The sequence below is a fragment of the Sarcophilus harrisii genome, chromosome 6 (assembly GCF_902635505.1).
Source record: "Sarcophilus harrisii chromosome 6, mSarHar1.11, whole genome shotgun sequence".
Lineage (NCBI taxonomy): Eukaryota > Metazoa > Chordata > Mammalia > Dasyuromorphia > Dasyuridae > Sarcophilus > Sarcophilus harrisii.
In genome coordinates, this window is record NC_045431.1 from 48533382 (window position 1) to 48561275 (window position 27894).

General features: G+C 32.7%; 1 protein-coding gene across 5 annotated transcripts in view; it reads right to left on the minus strand.

Moving 5' to 3' along the window:
• EPHA5 (EPH receptor A5) overlaps positions 1–27894 on the minus strand; it is a 454937-nt gene that overhangs the window by 181853 nt on the left and 245190 nt on the right. For 4 of the 5 annotated variants that reach the window (XM_031942341.1, XM_031942339.1, XM_031942340.1 and 1 more), the window contains exons 4-5: positions 23927–24082; positions 18759–19094 (exon numbers count right to left, since the gene is read on the minus strand). The exons of the other annotated variant lie outside the window; for it this stretch is intronic. In XM_031942341.1, coding sequence (XP_031798201.1) covers positions 18759–19094; positions 23927–24082 — 492 coding nt within the window. The remainder of the gene's footprint in view (positions 1–18758; positions 19095–23926; positions 24083–27894) is intronic. 5 annotated transcript variants of the gene reach the window in all.

Sequence of the window (27894 nt, forward strand, 5' to 3'; positions counted from 1 at the left end):
ATTCATCAATGAAAGTTTGGAGAGTTGTTCATTGAGGATAATATAAATTAAATTCATATATATATATACACATATACATATTGGAATGTGTATATATATATATATATATATACATATACATATTGGAATGTATATATATACATATATATGAATATATATAAATATATATATATATATATATAGGAATGTGTATATATATATATATATATATATTATACTCAGGATTCTTTGACTGAATTCCCTGTTGTGAGCATTTTTCCACATTCTGAATTGTTCCTATTATTATCACATGAGAGTCATTATTAAGATTTAACTTCATTTTATAATTTTTACATATGATCTTAACATTACATAGGCTCACTTCTGTACAAGACAATAGTTTTGTGGGTTATAATAAATTGTATTTAAATTTTTTTCCAATTCTTAGTTTCTGAAGATAATGACTCTGCCTTTCCTTCAATTTAGAATTTTTTTTTTATTATCAGATAATCAACATACATTTATAAAGTATCTTCTACATCCAGATTCTATGGTAAACATTTAGGATGCAAATATAAAGAAGGAACAAGTTCTTCTCTCAGGGAGCTTATATTGATTAAACAATCCCAGGCTAAGAACTCCAAATTCATTTAGAGGAAATTGTGGAGGTATTTGAGCATTGTTTCCACCACATAGTGAGAATACATTCATTTTCTCCTTTAGCTTCATATTTCCTGTTTCAGTCAGTAGTAAACAAGAAATGGATGGGCAATAAGGAAGGACCACTTGACACAGTCTTGAGAAATGACCAATTTCTTTTTCCTCTGTTCAATTGTAAAAATATTTATTCAACATGTTTAACTTTCAACTCTTCAAAACTGGGCAAGTGAGCAAAAAGTACTAAGGTATTCTTCTAAAAGAATGAATAATTCTTCCCCTTTGACCACTTCTCTTCCTATATTCTAGGTCTCAAAATGGTTAATAAAGTATGAAGGATAGGATATGTAATAAGACTATGCTGCTGATGACAAAAAATAATCTATGAAATTAATTCTTCTCTGATAATGAGATGTTTTCATCTTCAAATGGCATTTACAATTTCACTAAGGAAAAATCATTTAAAAAACAGACACACATCCTATGAATTCATTGACTTTAGATACACAGAGATCACTAAAGCCGACAAGCTGGCATTGCTGGATTGATGGACCCTTTCATTTACATTTGGTTCACGCCATGAGCCTAAAGCAAATCATTGCTGGCATAGGTATCTAAGCAGCAATTTGCAATATAGGTCATATCCTGAGGCCCTCTATGCATGAAGATTCAATAAGCTCTTCTTCCCCTTCTTAGTAACAGAAGAAAATTTGTAATAAGAAAGATCAAGAGGCAGAATCTGAAAGCTCATTTTGTTTGGTTTTACATCTTTAACAAACTTCCACATGTTGGTCTTCTTACAAACACAACAATTATGTCTTACTGCAGAACTAACAATCTGCAAGGTATGCAATATAAACTTTTCAAATAATGTACCACTGGTGCATCAGTTAAACCAAGGATCATATAGCCAATAATTAAACTAACAAAACTCAGCCTGAAGAGATTTTCCTTGTTTCTTTTTTGTCAATAATAGCATGAACAAGAGGTTATTAGCACTATATAATTGATTATATTCCTATTAAAGCTATACACAAAGTAAGGACATTAAACAAACAAGAAGGACAATGGCAGGATGGGAAATGATCTTTTTTGATAAATGTAAATACATATAATGAGTTAAGTGGATATAAGTGAATCAATGAGGCCTTTATACATGTGGGAATGGCAGAAAAAACAGAGAAAGTGTCGATAAACAAACCAGACCTAAATGCACACACTACACATGATTAAAGAAATTGATACTATTATTCCTTTGCTAAAAAGCAACATTGACTTTAATTACTCCCTATCAAAGCAAAAAGGAAGCCTAACTGAGCTTTGAGAGCAAGAAAGCAGCAATTGTAGCCAATAGCCTTGACAAGTATATCAGCCTCTCTCCTCTTTGGGAATTTCCTGATGTATGATCATACCTTTCATTGCTCATATTGGAAATTAATCTTCATCCCATTTTCCTTATAGAACAGTTAAATGATGAGAGGGAGAGGACCAGGGGAGAAATACAGGTATTAGATGATAGGGAAAGGATATCATTAAAATAAAACAATATGAAAATGAAAGTGTTCTTTTTTTAATTATTGTTCTTCTCCCCTCTGTTTTGAGCATCTTTCTTGGGATTCTCATATGCAAAGCCGTACTACTAAACTACTAGAAAACAGAGGTATGGAAAACATTGAAAAGATTTTTCTATGATTTCTTTTATAGAGGAAGCAAAAGACAAATGTTTAACAGTAGTTTATGAGCCATGCCCTTTCGCTTAAAGTATGCATGTCTTACAAATCATGGAACCTTCACAAAAACATGGAAATTATGGAGATTACTCCACCCTGTCATCCATAATATAGTCTGATTGAAATTAAATTCTATTTAAACAGCAACAGGAACTGTAGGGGTGAAAGCTTATGCTGTAGCTCAGCTGGCACACCTATATGTTGCTATGGTGACAGCCAATATTCTGTGTATAGGTGACTTGCTGCTTCCTCATCTAAGGGTAAGCATCAGCTTGAGACACTGACCTTATAAGTTTATTATGACTGATCTTTGTGAATAAGCAGTGTATTAAAGTAGATCTGGTTCAGATGTCCTTTAAGATGAGTAGATTGGTATTTACAGTACTCTAGATTGGGCAGTTCTTTTATTAAAAGAGAAAAGCTTGACAATATTTTAGGAACTAATTGTCACTATTTTCAAATGAAACTGTTTAATGTCTTTGAAAACTTGACCAAAGAAATTTCACCCCTGTCATTCTGTATATATCCAAGAAGGGACACACTTCAATGGAGTTTTGAAAGGATTATATTGTCTCAGATCTATCACTGGGCTAAGGGTAACTATGTGGTGCCATGTTCAAAGGGAGCATTAATCATGAATTTTAGAGCCTTGGATTTCTATAGCAATTCATAATTTTTTAGTAAAAACTCTTTCCAAAGGCTGATACCTGACGGATAATCAGTAGGTAACATAGCTGTGGGGCCACATAAGCAATAATTCTAGAATCTCTAACCTTATAGGTTACAGTCACTATAACCCTGATAGAATACTTGGCACATCAGTGAGAGTGAGAAGACTGGGCTTAAATGTAGACAGTGAGATTATCAAAATGGTGGACTAATAGCTCCTGTTTATGAGAAGTCTCTTGGTACATCATCATGTAATTCTTAAAAAGTGGTATGTTGGCATATGAGAAAAGTTTTGAGAAGAGAAACTATACCCAACATACTTTTAAGTCTAACATGTTTTCCATCATTTCCTTATATCCACAAATCAACAAATTAATAAATCAGAGTCTAATTTGTAGCATCTGCTAGTTTCTTATATATAAATGTTTACACTGAAAATTTTTTAGGTATGGCTCTCTTCTATGATAGGATCTGAGAGTAAGTATCCCTATAAAGAGTGGAAAGTTTCAATCTGTCTTTGCTCAATGTGTCTAATTGGCTTTCCTTTTATGTTTTAATGCCTGATATATCCTAATGTTATCAGCCACTGTTGGTCCAGTGGCAATAGCTCCAGTGGCAACTTCAGATCTTCCAGACCTGGCCAATGAAAAGGGTGAGTAAAGAGAGAACTCCACCCTCCCTTCCCCACAAAGATGATTTTCTCTGTGAAGCATTTCTTTGCTAGATTGGTCAGCTGTTAGACTTCCTGATTCTGCACTATTTTGCTGTTTTATACTTAGCTCAAAAGGAGGTGTGTCTGACAGCTGTTTTTTTTTTTTTCAGATAGTCATATGATATTTTCTATTTGGCTTCATCTGTCATATGTTCAGAGCACTTTATTCTTCTAAAATTAATTAAAGAAAACAAAGCCAAGATAGCTGAGAGTAGACACATCTCTATCTGACCTTCTCTAAACTTCTTTCAAACCAATAGCAGATTAATCCTTTAAACTGGTTTGGGAGTAAAAGAATGCACAAATATTTGGAGTATAACACACTTTAAGAAAAAAATATACTTTACATTGACCCACACTTAACACCATACACTAAGACAAGGTCAAAATGGATTCACGACCTAGAAAAAGAATGAGATTGTAAATAAATTAGAAGAACACAGGATAGTTTACCTCTCAGACCTGTGGAAAAGGAAGGAATTTATGACCAAAGAAGAACTAGAGATCAATATTGATTACAAAATAGAAAATTTTGATTATATCAAATTGAAAAATTTTTGTACAAACAAAACTAATGCAGACAAGATTAGAAGGGAAGAAATAAACTGGGAAAAAAGTTTTAGAGTCAAAACTTCTGATAAAGGCCTCATTTCCAAACTATATAGAGAATTGATTCTAATTTATAAGAAAACAAGTCATTCTCCAATTGATAAATGGTCAAAGGATATGAACAGACAATTCTCAGATGAAGAAATTGAAACTATTTTTAGCCATATGAAAAGATGCTCCAAGTCATTACTAATCAGAGAAATACAAATTAAGACAACTCTGTGATACCACTATACACCTGTCAGATTGGCTAGAATGACAGGAAAAGGAGGGGATATGGGAAAACTTGGACACTGATACATTGTTGGTGGAATTGTGTATACATCCAGCCATTCTAGAGAGCAAATTAGAACTATGCTCAAAAAGTTATCAAACTGTGCATATCCTTTGATCCAGCAGTGTTACTACTGGGCTTATATCCCAAAGAAATCTTTAACAAGGGAAAGGGACCTGTATGTGCAAGAATGTTTGTGTCAGCCCTCTTTGTAGTGGCCAGAAACTGGAAACAGAAGGGATGCCCATCAATTGAGAATGGATGAATAAATTGTGGTATATGAATATTATGGAATATTATTGTTCTATAAGAAATGACTAGCAGGATGATTCCAGAAAGGCCTGGAGAGACTTACCTCTCAGACCTGTCGAAAAGGAAGGAATTTATGACCAAAGAAGAACTAGAGATCATTATTGATTACAAAATAGAAAATTTTGATTACATCAAATTGAAAAATTTTTGTACAAACAAAACTAATGCAGACACGATTAGAAGGGAAGCAATAAACTGGGAAAAAAGTTGCTGCATAAAATGAGCAGGACCAGGAGATCATTATATACCTCAACAACAATACTATATGATGATCAATTCTGATGGGCCCGGCCCTCTTTGGCAATGAGATGAACAAAATTAGTTCCAATAGAGCAGCAATGAATTGAACCAGTTACATTCAGCAAAAGATTTCTGGGAGATAACGATGAACCACTACATAGAATTCCCAATCCCTCTATTTTTGTCCACCTGTATTTTTGATTTCCTTCATAGGTTAATTGGACACTATTTCAAAGTCAGATTCTTTTTGTACAGCAAAATAACTGTATGGACACGTATACATATTTTGTATTTAACTTATGTTTTAACATGTTTAACATGTATTGGTCAACCTGCCATCGGGGGGAGGGAATAAGGGGAAGGAAGGGAAAAATTGGAACCAGGGTTTTGCAGTTGTCAATGCTGAAAAATTACCCATGCATATATCTCGTAAATAAAAAGTTATAATAAAAAAAGAAAAATATACTTAGAAGAACTTCAGAATACCCTGTTTCAATCCAAGCCCAGACTGCAGTGTAGGGAGCCCAGTGAAGGAGCTGAGGTAGGGAGCTAGAGCATTGGGGCATCTGTGTACTAGAGAATTTTCTATAAGACTCTGAGATTACTCTGTCCTAGTTGCAATCTTGGGGTTAAACAGATTTTCTGTAATCCTGATGAAGCCCCAAAGGATGATTTGGGCTGGTCCCCATTTCACAAGTTTTTTGGGGGGAGATATTAAAAAGGATCTTTAAAAAGAGCCAGAAGGAAAATGGAGAAAGGAAATGAAATCTTTGCAAGAGAGTATGGGAAAGGAAAAACAGAAATTATCTGAAGAAAACTCCTTAAAAATAGATATGACGAAATGGAAAAAGCATATAACTCCTTACAAAATAGATATATCCAATTCACTGAAAAACAGAATTTGTGAAATGGAAAAAAATGCAATGAACAAAACAACTCATTCAAAAATTCAATTGGCCAAATACAAAAGGAGCTAAAAATGGTAACTGAAGAAAATATTACACTAAAAATTAGAATTGAACAAATGGAAGTGAATGAGACAATAAGACTAAGAATCAGCCAAAGAAAAAAATGAAAAAAACAATAGAAGAAAATGTGAAATACTTCATTAGAAAAACAACTAACCTGGAAAATAGATTTAGGAGAGATATCTATGGATTATTGGACTTACTGAAAGCCCTGATGAAAAAAAGAGCCTAAACATCATCTTTCAGGACATCATGAAGGAAACCTGCCCTGATGTCCCAGAACCAGAAGGTAAAAGAGCCTTTGAAAGAATTCACCAATCACCTCCTGAATGAGACCCTAAATGAAAACTCCAAAGAATATTGTGGCTAAATTTCAGAACTATCACACCAAGGAAACAAATATTGTTAGCAGCCAGAAAGAAAAAAAAAAAAATACTGAAGAGCCACCATAAGGATTACCCAGGATCTAGCAGCTTTAAGTTTAAAGGATCAAAGGCCTTGGAATCTGATATCTCAAATAGCAAAAGAACTTGGATTACAGCCAAGGATAAGTTATCCAGCTAAAATAAGCTTTATCTTTGAGGGAAGAAGATGAGCATTCAATGACATAGGTGAATTTCAAGTATTTCTGCTGAAAAGTCCAGATCTGAACAAAAAAAATGATCTCCAAACACAGAAATCAAAAGAAGCATAAAAAAGGTAAAAAAGAAAGAATTTTTGAGAACTATATTTATGTTATGGGTATACTAAGAAGGTATGGGTTAATCTGATTTTATTGTGATAATAAAAAAGGAAACAAGAGGTGGAAAGGAAATTGTACTGGAAAAAGGAAAATGGAGGTAAAATGAGCAAAATTACATCTCATGAAGAGGGGAAGTTCTATTATAATTGAGAGAAAGAAGGGAAGGTGATGAAAATTGTGTAAATCTTACTCTAATCAGACTTCACTCAAAGAGAGAATTTCAAACACATTTGGTTTCACAGAGAAACTTTTCTCACCTTATAGGGAAAAGGTAAGGAGGAAGCTAATAGAAGGGAAAACAGAAGTAATAGAAGAAAGGTACAAGAAAGGGAGAGAGGCTGCAAAGGAGGAGGGCTGTTTGAGTGAGGTGGTGATTAGAAATAAAATACTGGGGAGGAGGGCAAAAGGAAAGGAAAGAGAAAAGCATGGCTTGGAGTAAATAAGATGGAAGGAAATGCAGAATTAGTTATTTTAACTGTGAATGTGAATGAACTCTCTCATAAAATGGAAGCAGATAGCAGACTGAATTAAAAGCCAGAATCATATAATATGTTGTTTAAAAGAAATAAATTTAAAGCAAAGTGATACACACAGAGTAAAGGTAAAAGGCTGGAACAGAATCTGTTATACTTCAAGTGAAGTAAAAAAAAAATTAAAAAGCAGGGGTAGCAATCCTTTCTCAGGTGAAGCAAAAGCAAACATACAATAAAAGCCTAGGTGAAAATAGGACAAACATTAATTAGAAACTAAATAATCTCATACTAAAGAATGACTAGTGAAACAAAAAATCATAGACACAATCAATAACTTCATCCAAGAGAATGACAATAATGAGACAGCATACCAAAATTTGTGAGATGCAGCCAAAGTGGTTACTAGGGAAATATTTATATCTCTGGATGATTGCTTGCATAAAATAGAGAAAGAGAAGATCAATGAATTGGGCTTACAACTAAAAACATTAGAAAAAGAACAAATTAAAAAATCTCAATTAAATACCAAATTTTAAATTCTGAAAATAAAGGGGGAGATTAATGAAATTAAAGTAAGGAAACTAATGAAATAAATAAATTAAGAGTTGGTTTTATGGAAAAATAAAATAAAATAGATAAATCTTTAAGAAGCAGCAGTTATCAAAACCACTTAATACTGGTTAAGAAATAGACTAATCAGTTGAATAGGTAATATACATAGGACAAGATAGTCAATAAGTATAGCAATCTAGTGTTTTACAAACCCAAAAAAGCCAGTTTTTGAGATAAGAACTCACTCTTTGACAAAAACTGCTGGGAAAATTGGAAACTGGTATGGAGAAACTAGACACTGACCCACATCATACTCCATATACCAAGATAAGGTTGAAATGGGTTCATGATTTAGACAAAAAGAGTGAAATTATAAGTAAATTAGAACATAGGATAGTTTACTTGTCAGATCTATGGAGAAGGAAGGAATTCAGAAGAACTGAAACGCATTATCGAACATCAAATAGATAATTTTGATATATTAGGTTAAAAAGGTTTTGTACAAACAAAATCAATGCAAAGAAGAATAGAAGAGAAGCAATAAAGTGGCCAAACATTTTTACATTTAAGAATTCTTATAAAGGTCTCATTTCTAAAATATATAGAGAATTGACTCAAATTTATAAACATTCAAGCCATTCTCCAATTGGTAAATGGTCAAAAGATATGAACAGAGAGTTTTCAGATGAAGAAATAGGAACTATTGCTAGTCTTATGAAAGGTGCTCTAAATCATTATTGATCAGATAAATGCAAATTAATATAACTCTGCAATATCATTGGGACACTAATACATGGCTGGTGGAGTTGTGAACTGATCCAACCATTCTGGAGGCAGTTTGGAACTATGCCCAAGGAGTTATCAAATTGTACATACCCTTTAACTTAGCAGTGTCTCTATTGGGCTTATCCCAAAGAGATCTTAAAGAAGGAAAAGGGAGCCACATGTGCAGAAGTATTTGTGGCAGCCCTTTTTGTAGTGAAAAGAAATTGGAAACTGAGTGGATGCCCAGTGGATTATAGCTGAATAAGTAATGGTACATGAATGTTAATGGAGTATTGTTGTATAAGAAACAATAAGCAGGAAGATTTCAGAGAGATCTGGAGAGACTTACATGAACTGATTCTAAGTGAAATCAGCAGAACCAGGAGATCACTGTACACAGTAACAACAGTATTATACGATGACCAATTCTGATGGATGTTGCTCTCTTCAACAATGAGATGATTCAGATCAGTTCCAATGATCTTGTGATGAAGAGAGCCATCTACATGCAGAGAAAAGACTGTGGGAGCTGAGTGTAGACCCTCTTTTTGTTGTTGTTTGCTTACATTTTACTTTCTTTCTTAATTTTTTCCTGTTTAATTTCATTTTTCTTGTTCAGCTAGATAATTGTATAAATTTGTATACATATATTGGGTTTAGTATATATTTCTACCATGTTTAATATACATTGGATTGCTTGCCATCTAAGGGAGGGTATGGGGGAAGGGGAGGGAAAATTGGAACCTGAGAATTTACAAGGGTTAATGTTGAAAAATTATCCATGTGTATGTTTGAAAATAAAAAGCTTTAATAAAAATAATTAATTAAATCATTTAAAAAAAAATTCTGTGACAATGAGCAAGGCTCAGTTTCCTCAGTCATAAAATGGTGATCACATGATTTTTCTTGTGCAGCATGACAAATATGGAAATATGTTTAGAAGAATTGCACATGTTTAACTTATATTAGATTGTTTCCTGTCTTAGAAGAGGGGAGTTGAAGAAAAAGAGAAAAATTTGGAACAAGGTTTTGCCAAGGTGAATGTTGAAAATAGTATTTGCATGTATTTGAAAAAAATGTTAAAAATAAAATGGCTCTCACAAATAAAAAAATAGAGTAGTCTATTTCTGGTTTACAAATTGATTATTTTGAGTGATTTGGACCTTTTGTATCTACATTAATTCACATGAATTACTGATTTTCAAAAGTAACAAAAAACCCTAAATACAACAACAACACACCCAAAGAAATGAAACAATGATGATTACAGAGAAATCAATAGCAAGAACTATATAATCTTTGATTTAGCATTATAAAAGACTTTAAAGGTCTTCTAGTTGAACTCTATTATTAAACAGTGAGATAAACTGGCCCAAAAGTAACAACCCAGAATCCTCTTTTCTCTATTGACTCTAGGAGATAGTAAAAATACTATCCAAATGTTTAACAAACACCATAAGCATTAAACAATCAGATTTAGGACATTCAGTCATTGATGCACATCATTAATAATTTATATAATTGAAATTTCCTACTCTATTTCTGTCATATGTTGTAAATGCATATGATGGAATTTCAGCAGCCAGCTAGACCTGTTTTCCTCCTGTACTTTGTGGTCCACTACATATATGTTATTTCTCTAATATTATTCCAGTCTTCCATTGTGTATTTTTTTTTTCAAACTACAAATGAGGATTCTATGCAAAGGAGCACCTCTGTGTTCTAAGAAATTGAAACTAAAGACAGTATAGTCATTGGAAAATGAAAGCTTGTATATTTGTTCCAGAAAACTTAGAGCAGTTGGTACCTACATTGTCAGTGGTTCTTTCAAATGTTTCTCCTTTTCTCCCCCACTTTTTATAAAGCATTGGGCTGTGTGTATTGCTATGTATAAAGTCTGGAGGGTTTCTTTTTCTAATTCTTCCCTCTTAGAAAGATTATATAAAGGTATTTATCATGTAACATAATAAGTGAAACCCAGGAACAGCCTTCTATATGGTTCACTGTCTAGAAATAAGCAAAGTACATTATGTTATGGATGAAAAATATAAAACATAAACCTTAATCATCTTAACATATGTATCTTTTTGCGCTTCTTCATGTGATTATTCCCTCTCCCTTTTCTGATTTTTAACTGGCTGTCTTCTATATTGATAATGCGATCTCTTCTTCCTTGTACCTTTCAGAATGCTTGATTTCCTGGAAGACTTTACTCAAAATTCCATTGTACAAAAGGGACTTTTTCTCAGTGCATCCAGCTCCTAGCACCTTTCATACAAAGGTTTACATTATATCTACTTTGTCTGTACATGCCATTTTAGCTACATGCTATTTCATTCAGTAAAATGTAAGCTCCTTAAAGGCAGTAATTAATTTTGTTTCTATCCCCAGTCATATTGGACATATAGTAATGAGAGAGAGCCCTTTTTCAAGGGCTTACCAACAATTCTTAAATTCTCTCTCCTTAATCTATTTCTAAGACAGTTGTTTTTCTCAGTGGGATCTTTTACATTTTTAATTTTTTTTTAACTTTTGATGTTGTTTTATTGCTTATTGGCTTTTTGTGAAGTATTTTCTTCCATCACATTCACTTCTTTTAACAATCATTCGTCTATATCTCTTATTTGATTTTTAAAAATCCATTTAGAGCTTTTCTAGGAATTCTTGTGGGGCTTATATGCAATGAACAAGTTTCTTTGAGGCTTTATTTTCTGCTACTTTGGCATTGTCTTCTGGGTTTCTTTTGTTTTGTTTTTATTTTGATTTTGCTCATTTTCCAGCCTATTTCTTGATTTTCAACTTTGTGTTAAAGTTGAGCTTTTTAACCACAGGTCAAAGGGCCACTGTTTCAAATTTCAATCCTTTCAATCTTTTTTTTTTTTTTTTTTTTTCTGAGGCAATTGGGGTTAAGTAACTTGCCCAGGGTCACATACCTAGGAAATGTTAAATGTCTGAGATCAGATTTGAACTCAGGTCCTCCTGACTTCAGAGTGAGTGCTCAAACCACTGTGCCACCTAGCTGCCCCAGTCTTTTTTTTTTTTTTTTTTTTTGAGAGCTGGGAGTCTATATATTTTCATTAGTTCCAAAATGGTGTAATCTAAGAAGCAACCATTCTCTGTTCTTTACCAAGAAAGAAACTTGATGCCTTATAGCCACCAGCACTACCACTCCTTATAGCTCTGGAACTATGACTGGTTCACAGGCTCTCCTGCAGTCACAATTTCTAGTTTAACCTTCTCTCTTTTTGAAGTGAGATCAGGGTCCCTACTGCTTTATGAGTGACCTTTACCCTGGAAACAAAATCCTGGTCGCTGTTCCCCTGCAACAAGTATTATCATTCATTTTGTCCCTTGAACTGTGACCTGAAATTTACTGTAGGTATTACAACATAGTACTGAATCCAGTGCCAGCAACCACAATCTCCCTCAGATCAGTTGTCTCACACCCACCACCAACAACAATGATGGGCTGAGAGCTCCCAAAATGGCTGTCCCCATCAAATCAGCAACTTAGTCTGTACTAGACTCTAGTCTCTACCATCAAACAGCTGATAGAAATCTTTCCTATTGATCTCCTAAATTGTTTTAATCTGGAAAATAATTTCACCAGACCTTTTGTTAGATCCATTAATTTAAAACACTGTCTTAGAGTTGTTGGAAAGGGATTTTGGAAAGCTTTGCTGAGTGTTTTTCTACTCTGCCATATTGGCTCTCCTTTGCTTTTTTTTCAGTCTATCTTTCCAGAATTATTTCACATTCTATGTTCCATCTAAATTGGACTATTTCTGCTTATCTGAACTTAACATGCCAACTCCAACCTCTAGTTCTTTGCGCACACTGTCTGTCATGTCTCAAAGGCATTCTTTCCTCAACACCATGTATTGCACTTTTTCATTTCCTTCAAGATTTAGCCAGCTTCAAGGGGAGAAGCCTTTCCTAAACTTTTTAATAGGTAACATTCTCTTACTCCTCATATTATAAACCTACATGTGACTTTTTTGGAGGTCTATTAAAAAGGTAAATTAATTGAGGGCTGGAGATAGTTATTTTTTTATCTGAATGCTGCAACATCTGACACAGAGCCTTGTACAAAAAGAAGCAAAATATAGAAACTTTTTTTTCATAAATATATGTGTTATGCATGATGTGGCACTATAAACTTAATGTGTGTATGTCTGTGTATGTGTGTGTCTGTGTTTCCACATATGTATGTGTGAAAAGAAAAAGAATATATATGTGTGTGTGTGTGTGTGTGTGTGTGTGTGGTAGGGAAAAACATACATGGCTAATGCATAAAAGTTATATTATATTTTATATCTATGTACATATGACATTTTGCATGTGTTACAGTTCTTTGGAAGTTTTGGTTTTAATAAAAAAAAAACTTTGTCATATATTGAAATATTCTCTTTTTTCTAGTATTAATATAGAATTTGAAGGAAAACATTAAGCATAGTACCTTTGATTATTTATTATTTAAAATATCACAGAATTACAAAATCCAAGAACTGATGGGTACTGTCATATAATTCCTTCTATATCTGACCAAGTGATCCTTATACAAAATCTCCATGACAGGATCATGTAACATCTGTTTGAAAAATTCTAGTGAGGTAAGAGATCCCATTCCTCTAATTATTTGAGTTTTTTTTTTTCCTTATTTGAATCATCTTCCCAGATAGTCCTAGCCCCATTCTCTTTTTATGAAGAATGGTGTGTATAACAGCCTTTAGACTTACGAATTCACCACCTTATATAATTCCATGGTTGTATATTTGTGTGCACAGATATATACAGCAATGTATATAATATTATTGCTCTTTCTTTTTCCTCTAGACTTTCCAATTCTTTAATACATCTCTTTCTCTAGTAGTGAAAATATCCCTCTTTAATTCAATCAGTCCTCATATTGCACATTCTCCAGTACTCTGATCAGCCAAATTGCACTCTTCTATACATGCTTCAGGTAGTACATACATTCCCTAAAATGTGCTACTGTGAACTAAATACATGCTCTAGCTGTGGTTTGCCTAAAGCAACTATCATTTCCCTCATTCTGAATTCTATGAATCTTTTTCTTAATGCAGCCTAAGATCACATTAATTTTCTTTACTTTCATATGATACTGTTGACTCATACTGAACTTGCAATTAAATAAATCCCATCAATCTTTTCCAGGTAAACTCTTATTTACCCATGCCTCTTTCATTTTTAATTGGTGAAATAGATTTCTTAAAACATATAGGAAAGTAAGTATATTTATCCCTATTAAGATTAATAGTTTACCCAATATTCTAATCTGACTTTTTCTTCTATTATGTTCCCTATCTCTAATAGCTATATTGTCAACTAAAAATGAGCTATGAAAGCTATCTATTTCATTTTCCTAATCAATAACAAAAACAATAAACAGTATGGAACTACAAGAAAATTGGATTGTAGATTTTAGTCAAAATTTCCAAAGGTCAGCCTCATTGTATTAAGGTATTCAAATATTCCTGAGTCCATGTAATAATAAGAACAAGAATAACAAAATAATGACTAATAATAACATTTAAATAATGATTAATATGTGTCAGGCACCATGCTAAGGGTTTGCAATTGATATCTTCTTAATGATCAGAATAACTCTGAGAAGTAGGTGCTATATCATTATTAAATCCATTTTATAGATGAAGAACAAAGAAAAAATGACTTGGGTAGAGTCACTTAGCTAACTTATGTCTGAGATCATATTTGAATTTTGATCTTCCTGACTCAAAACATGATATTCTGTGCACTGCAATGTCAGCCAATCCTTCCTTCTTATCAAAACACAATATAGAATGAAAAAGTGAGACTAAGTATTAAGGATAAGTATTTTTATTTGTATTTATTAGATGCCAACAATATTAATCTTCATATAATCCTATGCTTTTTGTTTGTTAAATTATCATTATATTTCTCAATATCAAAAAAAACCTTCAAAAAGACTTTAGGGAACAACTCTTTTCTTTCTCAGGAAGGCTACATTTTTTAGGGAACGACAATAATAACAAAACACCTAGCATTTTGTTTTTCCTCAAAATGTTGTAGTTCAAATTAATATTAAATCACATGCAAAAACTGCCATTTGTATTCAGCCAGTTATTCACAAGAGCAAGATGCCAGACTCTGTAATGATATCATGGAGGGGGAAATGCTTTAAATACTGTATAAACATCCATAAATTAATCATTTAATCACTCACCCTCGGCAGGAAATCATTATTACATTTTATAGGCTGATCAGCTAGGCTAAGCTAATCAATTTCTGCTCCCAATTTAATGCAATATTTTTCATCTTGCACACAGAACCATCTATTTCTCTTCTTGTACTTTCAAATCTAATTTTGAACCACAGTTCACACATGCCTTGCCATCAGAAAGGAAAATTATATTAACTTGAAAATCCTAGCCCAAATACTATTGCCAGTTACCAAACTGAAACAAAGTACTTCAGCAAGAAAAAAAATTGTCATTGCCACTAGCATAACCAAGAAATAATGCTCAATGATGTCTGAAATTATATATATATATATATATATATATATATATATATATATATATATTTCCACCATAATTTTTATATACAAAAAATCTGATATGGATAACTTTTTTTTTTTCAAATTTTACAGTTTTGTTTTCCTTTGGTTCTAAAATAAAAAAAAAAAGAAAAGAAAATGAAAGAAACAAGTCTCCTGTTTTCTGGAATAGTGATGAGTAGTCATTGGAGCAGAAGCAGTGAAAAAAGTCTGTTTTTAATTTTTTTATTTTTGCTGAGGCAAGTGGGGTTAAGTTACTTGCCCAGAGTCATACAGCTAGGAAGTATTAAGTGTCTGAGATCAAATTTGAACTCAAGTCCTGTTGACTTCAGGGCTGGTGCTCTATATACTGCACCACCTAGCTGTCACGAGTCTAAGATATTTTGACAGCAATATTCTTCACTTTTATAAACCAGTTTTTCATTGGAAAGGATTTAGACAATTATTTGGAATTGTTGAAGCTCTGAGAAAGTTTTTTTTTCCTGTTATATCTTTCCTATTGTAGGTGTGTCATGAGAACTAGAGTGGGGAATCCTAGAATTTTGCCTTAAAAATTGAGACAATACTTACATTAGCTAGTGATGAGTATCTTGAACATTGCTAGATCCCAGTGGTTGTTCAGAGGATACAAACTCTATAAATGAAGGATACTGAGAAGATGCTTCTTGAAGAATAATGATAAAAAACAGTTCTTTACAAACTAGAGGGCATGTCAATATATGTAACTGAAATTCTATAGATATTCTGTAATTAGTTCAATTAAAGTCCTCATATTATAATTACAACAGGAAGGTACAATATGGCTCACTTCTCTGACTCACTGATATCCAACAGATATGTTAACCTCCCCACAAGAGGCTCATTATTTCCCTAAGCTTCCTCAAATTAGAATTAATATCCTTGGATCTTCCTACTCATTTCTCCACTTCTGCACTCCAACTCTCCTTCACACCGAATTTCTCTCAAAATTCTGATTTGGAAGTTATCTGATCTCCTCTATCTCTCTGCTTCTAGGTTTACATACTAAAAATGGGGAAAAAAAGGTGACCAGATAGTCTCTGAAAGAGTTTACAACTTGAAACCTATGATTCTATACTCAACCTGAGAATCAGGCTGGAATAGTGACTGGAGAGATGGATTTGCAGTCAAGAAGAGCTGGTTTCAAGGTCTGCCTCTTATCCTTAGTGGCTAATAACTCAGGGGAAGTCATTTAATGTTTTCTGGAAACACTTAGGGGTTGGGGGAAGAGTTGATAAGGTTTTATAATATATCTGATTTATGCTAGGAATCATGCTAAAAGATTTTTAAATATTTGATACTCACAATAACCCTGTGAGGTAGATATATAGACTACATAAGTTGGTTGTCTTACCCAGAGTTCTCTAAAATTATTAAATCATGACTTCAAATAAATATATCCAAATGATAGCTATATCTTGATCTTTTAGATGGCTCTTCTAAATTTTTTTGTTTAAATAAATTTTAGAGTCAAAGAACACCTAAACTTTGGGGATCTGGATATGCCATTGAAAACAGAATAAAAGGCCAAGAAAATCAGCTACTGAAATGAACAAATAATATTGCTGACATCCAAGTTAAAAAAAAAAGAGTTCCAAAAATTTTACTTTTTGGAAGAAGAGTTAGAAAAATTAAAGTGGATGAGAAGGAAAGAAAAAGAAAGGAGTAGGAGAAAAAGGAGAGAAGAAGAAAAACAGGAGGAGGAAGAGGAGAAGGAGGAAGAGGAAGAAGAGAATGAGGAGAAGGAGAAGGAGTAGAAAGAGGACAAAGAGGAGGAGAAGAAAAAGAAGATGATAGAAAAAGGAGAAGGAGGAAAACAACAAGAAGAGAGCAAAACTAAACAAGAACAAGAACAAGAAGAATTAATATATTATTTTTCCCTACATTGTGGAAAGTGAATTCTTCATATTGTTACTGGAAGATTCAAATGGAATTCAAAATGAAACTCTGAATTTTTTATATAATTACCAATGAATCACAATTGGTCATTGACAATAGCAGCTCAATCTAAAGAAAGAATTGTCTTTCCATGTGTTTATGTATCCTATCCCTATTTATGCCTATTGACCCTGTTGCAGAATAAAACTCTGGGATGGAAACATGAGTATAGATACATAGACAGACAGATAGATAGATAGATAGATATAGATATACTGATATATTGCTTTTCTTCTTAGAATGATAAAAAGATAGGTTCATAATAGTTCTATGTAGCAAAGAACAGCTACTATGCTGAATTCACTGCTGTCATTTGACATCATTTTTACTATTCTTGGAAGCTTGTTTTTATTACATCACGCAGAAGTAAGTGACCACTCAATAGGACTTTTCTTTCTCTCTCTTTTTTTTTTTCCTCAAGAGAGAGCAACATGGTTTACCTAACATTCAAATTAATTACTTTGACTACGTCTGATTACCAATAACATCCTGGCTTCCCTAGTGGTTGTAGAAACTCATATATATGTTAATATTATGCCAACTAAACATGATGATGCTCAATCAAACATTCTTATGTTTGATGAAGAAGAGAGTCATGGGATCTGTTTCTAGACCAATGATCAGTCGTAATGTTAAATAATACAAACAGAAGGAGAGAGATCTTTAGGAATGAGATAAGATGGGAGACATAATTCTTTCTTATAGTCTCCTTGAAATTCTGTTTTAAATTGCTTTAAATAAAAATAAACCAAAAATAAAAAGCTGCCCCTAGTTAATATGTCTTCATGGAATTCTATATAGAATGGGATGAATAAATGTATATTATCTGATCTAACTCTTCTTGCTGAAAGGAAAATGCCCTAAAAAACCCTCATTCATAAAAAAGGGAATAAGTGAAAAAGAATGCAAAGATACAACAAATGTAAGAGAAACTTAGAATATCATTTTCTATTTAACAAGACTTAAAAGTTCCAAAAGAGGAGAAGTATATATTTTAAAACACATGTATTAGTTCAGTCAACTTGATTTCTAAAAAGGTATACAGGAGAGATTTTTTTTTATACAACTCATTTTATAATTAAAACAGCAGCAAAATAAAGAAAATGTTAAAATGTAAATAAAGCTGTATTAATGTGAAAAAGAGAGTCACCTATATTTTACAGATCTCTACCAAATATTTAGTTAACATAAGCAAAAAACACAAACTATTATTTCAATGGGGAGTAAGTTGTCAATGGTTGCCATTCACAATGGGGTAGGGAGGAGATTAAGTGTCTGAAGTCCAAATCCTGTCATGAATATGCTTAAAAATGGAAAATAAAAATAAAACAAATCCAAGTTTATTGCCTTATCTCATGTGATGGTTGGTGGTGAGGGATTTAGTATGTGAGATTGTAGAACTCACAAAAAACAAAAGTATATGAGCAGTGTTATCCTGATCTGCTGATCAGTGTCTGCTTGAAAGTCCTCTTCCTGAATCAACTAAGAACACTGCTGCACAAGAAACTGTAACAGAATTGGAGCCTGAGGCACCTCTTGGTTTGGGAGTTCCACTTACCTGCTTGATTTGTGGTTACATTTACAGACACATACTGCCGGGCTCCTGGACTCAAGTCGGATACGCCATTCACTGCCTCAATCTCAAAGGTATAGTTTGTGTGAGCGAGGAGATCCACCATCATGACAGAGGTGTTTTTCAGGCCGATTTGACGGGGGAGGTACCTGACATGACCGCCACACTCCTCACACACACCTGCATGGGAGTTGCACTTCTTGCATGCAATATAATATGACACATCTTTCCTTCCACCAGTGTCAGCAGGAGGAATCCATTCCAGAAAGACACTAGTTTCGTTAACATTTGAGATGGCATTCCGAGGAGCTGAGGGGGGTCCTGGTTTGCAAAGTAAAGTGAGAAAAACATATTTTAAGATGATATTGTTATACATTCCTCATCCTACCATTCCCTGGGCTGAAGAAATATATAATGTGCTGCTTTTGTTTTCTTTTGTTTTATATAGGAAGTAAGTAATGGTCAATTTACAATGAAACTTCAAATCCTTTATTAGAGGGAGAGATGCATTAGTATTAGGGGATTTTATTTCTCTTTTGAAATAAATGTTTTTCCTTGAGATATATATTTCTTAATCTAAATGAATAAAAGTAAGGTTTATTTTAGTATTCAATACTGAATAAAACAGTAAAAGTTTAGGTTTTATGTGCATGTATATTTTTCTCTTTAGAACTGAAAACAACTTTTCTTTGCTCCTATTTCTTATTAGTCTGTGAAGTGAAGACCGAGTGCAAATGGAAACTATAATTTTTGTTTCTTTGTTTTTTGTTTGTTTTTGTTTTTAGTTGAAGTCCTTGATCTCAAATCACATATTTTTCAGAAACATTTCACATATGTTTCAAAATAGATTCCATCTCCTCATGCCAAATCACATACAGTACTTTTAAAGCTTCCCTCATACTGTCAAGCAAACACCAGGTTTTAAAAGATGGTCAACCATTACAATCTGTAACAATACTTCTTCTCTCAATATTTCTTTAATGCCATAATTCTATAATTTATAGATTTTAATTTACTAAATATATGGGGTTCATGAAACAAAAAAATGACATAACTCTGGAATGCTTTTTCTATATAATAGGAAATAATACTTTTTAAAAGATCCATGCACAACTGTTTAATGTCTAAAGAGAGCATAACAGATTTCATCCCTAAAGACAGTCAGATGAAAAAATATATTTGTCTCAATTCTCACAATCCATAACCCATAAATGCATCCAAATTGACTTTCCTATCTTCTATCCTTAGTTGTCCATCTTTCTATTTGAATAGAAATGAAAGTATCATTACATAAGAAATTTGCTTTTTTTTTTGGGTCCATTCAGGAATACCATATCTTAATGAAATATTTGAATTCTGATACCAATAATGAAATCAGCACAATTCTGAGAATTGTTAAATGCTTTGGCAGATGTGAAGGGAGGCATTCTATTCTATTCTAATTTGAGGTGAAAAATCAGCATATTGAAAAGAAATGATTTTGAATTACATAGTGACCAAAGTTCATAACTGAATTCCTAACAGAGATTTCTAACTTCTGACAAAAATGAAATGATCACATAGTAGAAATTCACAGAGAAGAAATTAAAATTGTGTCTCTCCCCCTCTCCCCCAGAGACTTGGAAAAGAAACTTTTGCTGAAATGGAATAATATAAGTATGCTAATGTACTTTATTGTATATGGGTAAGATACAAAGTAGCATGAAATCATGGATAGACTACTATATTTGCTGTCAGAACTCCTACTTTGTAGTCTTGACTATGATATTTTTTTTGAAATCTTTTTGGAACCTGTTTCTTACCTATAATATAGAGATTAGTGTTAATATCACTGATTTTCTGTCAGCATTGAATTAAATTATATATGTAAGATGCTTTGCAAACTTTAAACAATTATAATTATGTCACAATTGCAAAATGTCAGTTTTCTCATCTGCAAAATGCAGATATTAAAATACGAATTATCTATATAACAAGGTTATTTTAAGGAATTCACTTTGAAACTGAAAAACTTGTATAAATTTAATTCATTAGTAGTAATATATATATCAAGAAGCTTATGAAAGTCAGACTAATTTTCCTATTTTACATTTTCTCTGTGATTAATCTAAAATTGTGAATGAATTGTGAATTTTGGAAGCATACTTATAGTGGAGGTGAAAATAATAGAGGAAAGGATGTGTATTATCTAATGCTATATTTATGTAGTACTACATTTTAAGACCATATAAGTAAAACAGTAACACCTCTGAAAACCAGCACAACACTTTTTGAAAAGTTCTATTTTAAACCCTCTTGATACTAACAAGCACACACACACAAGCATTCCAACAGAAAGATAGCACTTGTGGCAGAAATGGTTATATGAGATTGTGAAATAATTCGACTTGACAATCTAGCTTTCTAAAGGATAATCACAAAAGGGGAGAATCACACTTTCTGGTTGAACTATCATATGACTTCCCCTTCCCAACTATCAATTAGAGATACTAGAATAAAGCATGTGTAGCTTGTAAAATCTGTTAATAAAATTGCATTCAAAATATTTGACTATTTTTTTTGGGGGGGAGGAAGCATTCAAATGAAATATCGAACACAGGATGTTTTCATGTGGAATAGGAAGCATACACCACAGCCTATTTCTTAGCTTGGTATGCCCCTCTTAAACCCTTAACAGTTCTATGAATACAAAAATGCCTTTGAAGTCAATATGAATGTTGTGCTCAAGCTCAAATCAGAAACAGCAAAATGGATTCAAAATGGACTAATGTTGAAGAATCAAGTAATAGGATTCTGCTGTTACTAAATATGCATATTGGAGGATATAAATGAAGAAGTGGGGCTCTGAAAAATATGTTCCTGAAAAACCCCCAATTTGATTTTTTTCTTTTTTCTTTCTGTATTTTCTCACTTCTTAAATAAAATAAGACCTAAAGTTGGTGCCATGAAGTTAAATTTTATAAAGCCAAGCAGAATATAACATTTAAGATTCTCATATGAACATTTATCAATCCATCTGCTTGTGGGAAACATATGCATTATGTATATTACTCAGAAAGCAATTGAAAACAGTTACACAATCTTATATACATATCATCTTGTAGAATTAACAATACATCATATAAGAATTTTGAGCAGTGCAGACAGAATGTTCCTTTGCGGGAAGAAAGATGGAAACTTTACATAGCCAGAAGGGTTACTAATACAAAGCTTACATCTTGGACACTGGTTCTAGAATTATCACCAGTCCTTTACAATTCTCTCCTTTATCACAAACAATCCTTTATTCAGATCTCACCACCTAAGACTGCCTACAAGTGTAAAATTGTATAGAGGATTAATGGATCTAGAAAACTCAAGCCAGACTCTCTTCACTTGCATTTCCTTCCCTTCACCCAAGTACCTTTGCTTTAAGTATTTGAATATTTAAAATTCAACAAATCATTTTTGTGTTGAATTGAATTCAAACTAAAACACATGGGCCAGGACTAAAAGATTGAATTCTATGAAATACTTTATACCTTCATCTAACCTAAACCACTTAGATTACTCATGTTCTTAAATGCTTCAAGCTCAAATGAATTCTCCTTCATGACATTCAGATATCAAAATGACTGGAATATTTACAACTGCTGGGAATTACGTAGCTTTAAGAATCTTTAACCAATTTAAGACAACAAAAGACATTCCTTTCAGATGTATTCACGCAATATATATTTATTTTCTGATAGCTGAGAACTGCCAAATGATTGGGAATATCCACTATATTTGTGGCTTTTTTTAAAAAATGGAGTTTTTTTTTCTTTTGCTTAGATAAAGGGTAAATTACTTAAAGGCACCAGTGGGGTTTTATGCAGAAGATTCAGCTGCTCTTCTCAAAGGCTTAAGGACTCTGATTTCAATGGCAATGCTTTGAAGTGAGTGATCCTCTAACTTATAAAATGAGCATTCTCAGAGGGGATCAGCATTGAGCTTCTGCCTGAATAAGAACTTTCTGAAGAATCCCAAAAATGTGTTCTTGTAAAAGTTTGGAAACTTGGAAGAAGGAAACAATTTTTTTGGGAAAATCGTTTTGTGATATTCTGAACACTGTCTTTCTGAGTGAGATTTATCTGCTTTTAGGATCTATTTGTCAACAGTGATCCCTGTCATCTTGAAGACAAATACCCACTAGGTCAAGGACTAAAATACTACAGGACATGATTGAGAAAAAGGTAGTGGATTAAATGGAAGGGGATATGAACCAAAGAAGCAGCTTCTGATTTGAACTATTTTGTGTTTCTCTTTTTTTTTATATTTTCATTAAAATTTATATTGGAAACAGACCTCTGAATATGCTCTTCAGTGATGACTTAAGTTTGTGTATGTCTTCTATAGAAGTGAAGAATTGTGGTGGCAGTATGTCAGATTCCATTGGGAGATAAATAGGAACAGTGATCAATATGAGTGTTGTCAGTGAAGCTTTGCAGTTCAAAAAGAACTTTTACGGATATAATTTATGTTTAGAATGATAAAAAAGCATTATGAAATCACATAATAATATAATACTACATTTAATGACATTCATTGATATCGCTGACAGAAATCTGTAACCCTAAGCTGAAAAATTGAATTAGTTTTTGACTTTGACATCTGAACTGCTACGTGAACTTGCCTAAGTTTGAAGAAGTGTCTCACAATGAGAAACCGCTTTTCTGCAAAGTGTTCTTTGCAGATCAGAGGCACAGGTTGAAGCTTGGGTATCTCCTTTGTGCCAAGAGAAGTTCTATGTTTAAATGACTTAGAAGACTGAGGATTTGAATGCAGTACGTAGCCTATGTGAACAGAGAGCTAGGTACTTAAGTCATCAATGGAGTAATCATGAATATTATAAGTCAAACATAAAGCAAAAATGAAAGAGTTGTCACCTTAAAAATGATTCTAAAATCTAACCTAAGGAATATTTATGCAATTCTATGGTGTGTTAGTTAGGGAAGTTAGCCTTTATAAGGCTTGCTTCAGGGGACATTTATGTGGCTAGGGTGAGTAAACATTGTGCCCGCTGAAGAGAAAAAAGAAACATGCAAGATTATTGTTTTTATTTCTATAATGTCATTCCTTCAGATTGGGAAATGTGAGTTTAGCATCATTGAAGAGATACAGGGTTTCCTTACTTGTACATGCCATTGTAGGTGGGTCAGATTCCCTTCTGAAATAGTCCTTTTCACAGAGACAAGAGGTCGAAGCTTCTTCATGGGTATAACTGTGAGGTGGACACTTGCTGCAGCTCTGGCTCTGAGGTGAGGCTTTGAAGAATCCAGGTTTGCACACTGTCAAAAGAAATCAGAGGCTAAGCTCTTCCCCTCAAGTAGCTGCTATGGGAGTGGCAATCTGCATTAGTGGAGAGTGTAGGAACATTGATGAAATCACAAATCCACTAAGATATTAAGTTTCCAGGTGCAGAATTATAGCAAAATGTATTTTTTTTAAAAAAAAAAGGTTGACCTAAGAACATTGAATTATGGTTAATCATCATAGAAACTTCATAGAAAATTGAAGAACTGTGAGACCAGAGATAGCAAATGGTCTACTAATTTTCTGAAAGAGGGGAAAAGGTGGGTTTATAAATTGTAAAGAAGTGAACCTGATTCTAATCCCTAAAATAGTTCTAAAACAGAATATTAAGCCTATGGTTTGGGAGCATTAAAAAGAGAAGCCATGACTACCAAGAATCAAGAAGAGTTCACAAATAATATATTATTGCAAACCAAAAACCCTCTTTTCCTTTTAAAAAATAATATGTGCTATTCTTATTAGAGCACAAAAAGGTTATGGATTGAATGTATCAGTTTCAAAAAAGCCTTTGATAAAGTCTCTTTAATATCCTGATGAATAAGCTGGAGAAATATGCAAATAAAGTCATAGTTTGGTGAAAGATCATTCTAAAAGAGTTGTATGCTTTGAATATAATAAACATTTAATAAATGTTGAATTGGATGACTAAATTAATGGGTTAGTACTGACTTGAAGAGTGGTTCCAAATATATTGTTGCAGGACTCTGTTTTGTGCCATATTCCTTTCAATATGGACATCAGTGTTTTGAATGATGATATAGAAAGGGGTGTTTATTGCATTTTCAGAGCTTTAAAGCTAGGAATGATAGATAATGAATGAATTTGACATCATAATTTAGATATTAAGAGCTATTGATAAGTTGGTGTGATGACCTGGATCTGAGATAAATTTTCATAGGATAACGCTATAATTTCTTAGATAAAGTTGGGCTAGGAAGTGGGGAGTTAGCCATGAAGTCAGAATGGCATGGATTCAAGCTTTTTCTGTGAAACCTACAGGCTCGCTAAACTTGGGTAAGCCTCCGCATCTATTTCTAACTGTCCAGGGCAACTCACTAAAACTGGAAGTAGGAGAGTAGGAACTGGTCTGGTTGGTTGGAGAGAATTTCTATAATTCCCTATGCCAGTAAAATCCAAAACTGGTTCTTAAAAAGTCAATATTGTTAATGTACTCAAGTATAGTTAAAAGTATCCAATATCACAATTTCCCTGTAGGTGACATATGAGGTATTTATTCCAAGCTGAATGTACTTTCCCAGAAGTTGGATTATTATTAACAAGTAAGCTTCTTGTTCCATTATTTCTCTAAATTCCAACTTAATCCACACAAGTATCAATCGGAACATCTATTAAAAACTTGCCACTGAACATGGGTTTCAATAGAAAATTTTGCTGAATAAAATAAATTCTATTTTGCATATGTTACAGATAAGATGAGGTTGCCAGTAAATCACTCAGAGGGTTTCCCACCATGATCCTAAGTGGGAGTTGGTTTTATTGAGAAGGAGATTTCTTCAGTGGATCTAATTATGCTAAGAAAAGAACATTAAAGCTTTTATAAATTCATAGTCAATGTGGGGATATTTGAAAGATAAGGATGAGCTTTTGATAGTACTATTTCCTTTCTTGTAGTGAAATGATTGGAATGAGATTTTTTTTTTTCATTTTAATATAATTACTCTAGGACATGATACTACACTTAGCTAAGTATTAAGTTCTTAAGTATTTTATCCTCCTTTTCTAGACAAGCCATTCATGTAGGCATCTTCTTTCATCTTTTTTAGTATATGCTTTTAAATGCAAAGTGGCTCTTCACAAATTTTGCATATCTGGCAATCACCCCAAATGTAATATATATTCTCTTTTTATTCTTAAATGATCACTAAATATTATGTTTTATGACATATATAAGCCTATCTCACAAAATCCTAAAGGTCTCTGAATTCAAAACATATAAAACATAGTACAGAACAAATGAATGCCATTTTCTGTTACACATGTAAAAGTCTAGAAATAAAAACATTATAATTTTCCTGGAAAAAAATAATTCATATGATTTCTACTTAATTATCCTCTCTATACAAAAAAGGTTTCATATATTAATCTATCTCACAAAAATATTGAATTTTACCATTTTCAGGGTTTTCTCATTTTTTAGTTATAGGTATCTGATTTTTAGTTACTTTCATTTATAAACAAAAAGAAAGGGGAAAAAGTTTCTAATAGAAAAATGAAAGAATTTTTTTCTTTCAAATCAATTTCTCTTATTTTAGAATGTATTTTGAAAAGCATGTTCTTAATAACTAAGGAAAATAGCTAAATTAAAAATGCACAGAAAACTATTTTAGCATTGAATTTTGACAAACATTATTGATATTCAACTTAGTCCTTAACATTTAACTCTAATTTTTTGAGATAAAAAAGAAAATGAATATTAATGTTTCTTATTTGTATATATTATTTGTACTCAAATAGTTATCATTTGTGTGCTACATGACTCTAGCTATTGTCCCAATATGGGTATCATTCTACTTGTTTGGTTCTTGTTTTGAAAGGTAATTAATTTTCTAAATTAATCTCTCTTATTGTTCAAAGCTTAGATACAGCCTTTATTATAGATATTTGTTTCATTTTAAGGAAAATTGACACTCTAAAATCTGAAGTTATAAAAATGTAAATAAGGAATCAGAAGATACTTTTTAGTCAAAAAGCATTTATTAAATACTTACTATGTTCCAGGCACTGTGCTAATCAGTGTGTATATAAAGAAAGATCACTATTGATCATGATAATTCTGGCCTGGAAGGAGCTCATATTGTAAAAGGGAGGATGACATATAAATAAACCTACAAGATACATACAAATTAGACAGAAGGTAATCACCTCAAGAGTGACACTAGCAGCTGGGGGGATAAGAAAGGTTTCTGTAGAAGGTGTGATTTGACTTGTCTTGAAGGAAGCCAATGAAGCTAAGAATCAAAGGTGAAAGTGCCATTGGAGGTATTAAAGACAGTTGGTGGCCTGTCTGGCACAGCATCAGAAAATGGAGTGCAATAACAGTAAGCAGACCTGTATAGTGATTCAGAATTTGTGTGGAAGGAAATACATGATAAGAAGACTGGAAAAATAAAAGAATACAGGAGTTAAGAGCTTTGAATATTAAACAAAAGACTTTATAAAGGGGGCAATAGGAAACTACTAATGTTTATTGAGTAGCAGGGAAATTAATAGATCAGAACTCACTTTAGCAATCTCACTATAGCAGCTGAAAATAGTATAGATTAGATCAAATTAAAGCTATACATGAGACATTGAGAATATAAGACTATTGTAATAGTTCAAACAAGAATTAATGAAAGTCTGAATTAGGAATTTGGAAATGGAGGGGGGAAATGACTGTTTTAAAAGCAGATATTGGGAGATTTTTCAATGAATTAGATGTAAGTGATAAATTAGTAAGTATCAGGGGATAACATTGAGCAATTAATTATAACTCAATCAGAAAACATTTATTAAGTACCTATTATATGCCAGCTACTTCATAACACAGTGAGTGAGAAAAAGATGCAAATGACAGTTTCTGTTCTTAAGGAGTCTATAATCTATTGTGGGAAATTTGTTTCAAATAAATGTATACTAACTAAGTTAAGAATATATAGGAAAAATTAACTGAAGTAAAACACTGGAATTAAGAGGAATTAGAAAAGACTTGTTTTTAAAGATAGGGTTTTATTTGGAATTTATAGGAAGTCAGGGAGATCAGTAGTTGGAGAAGAGAAAGGAGAGA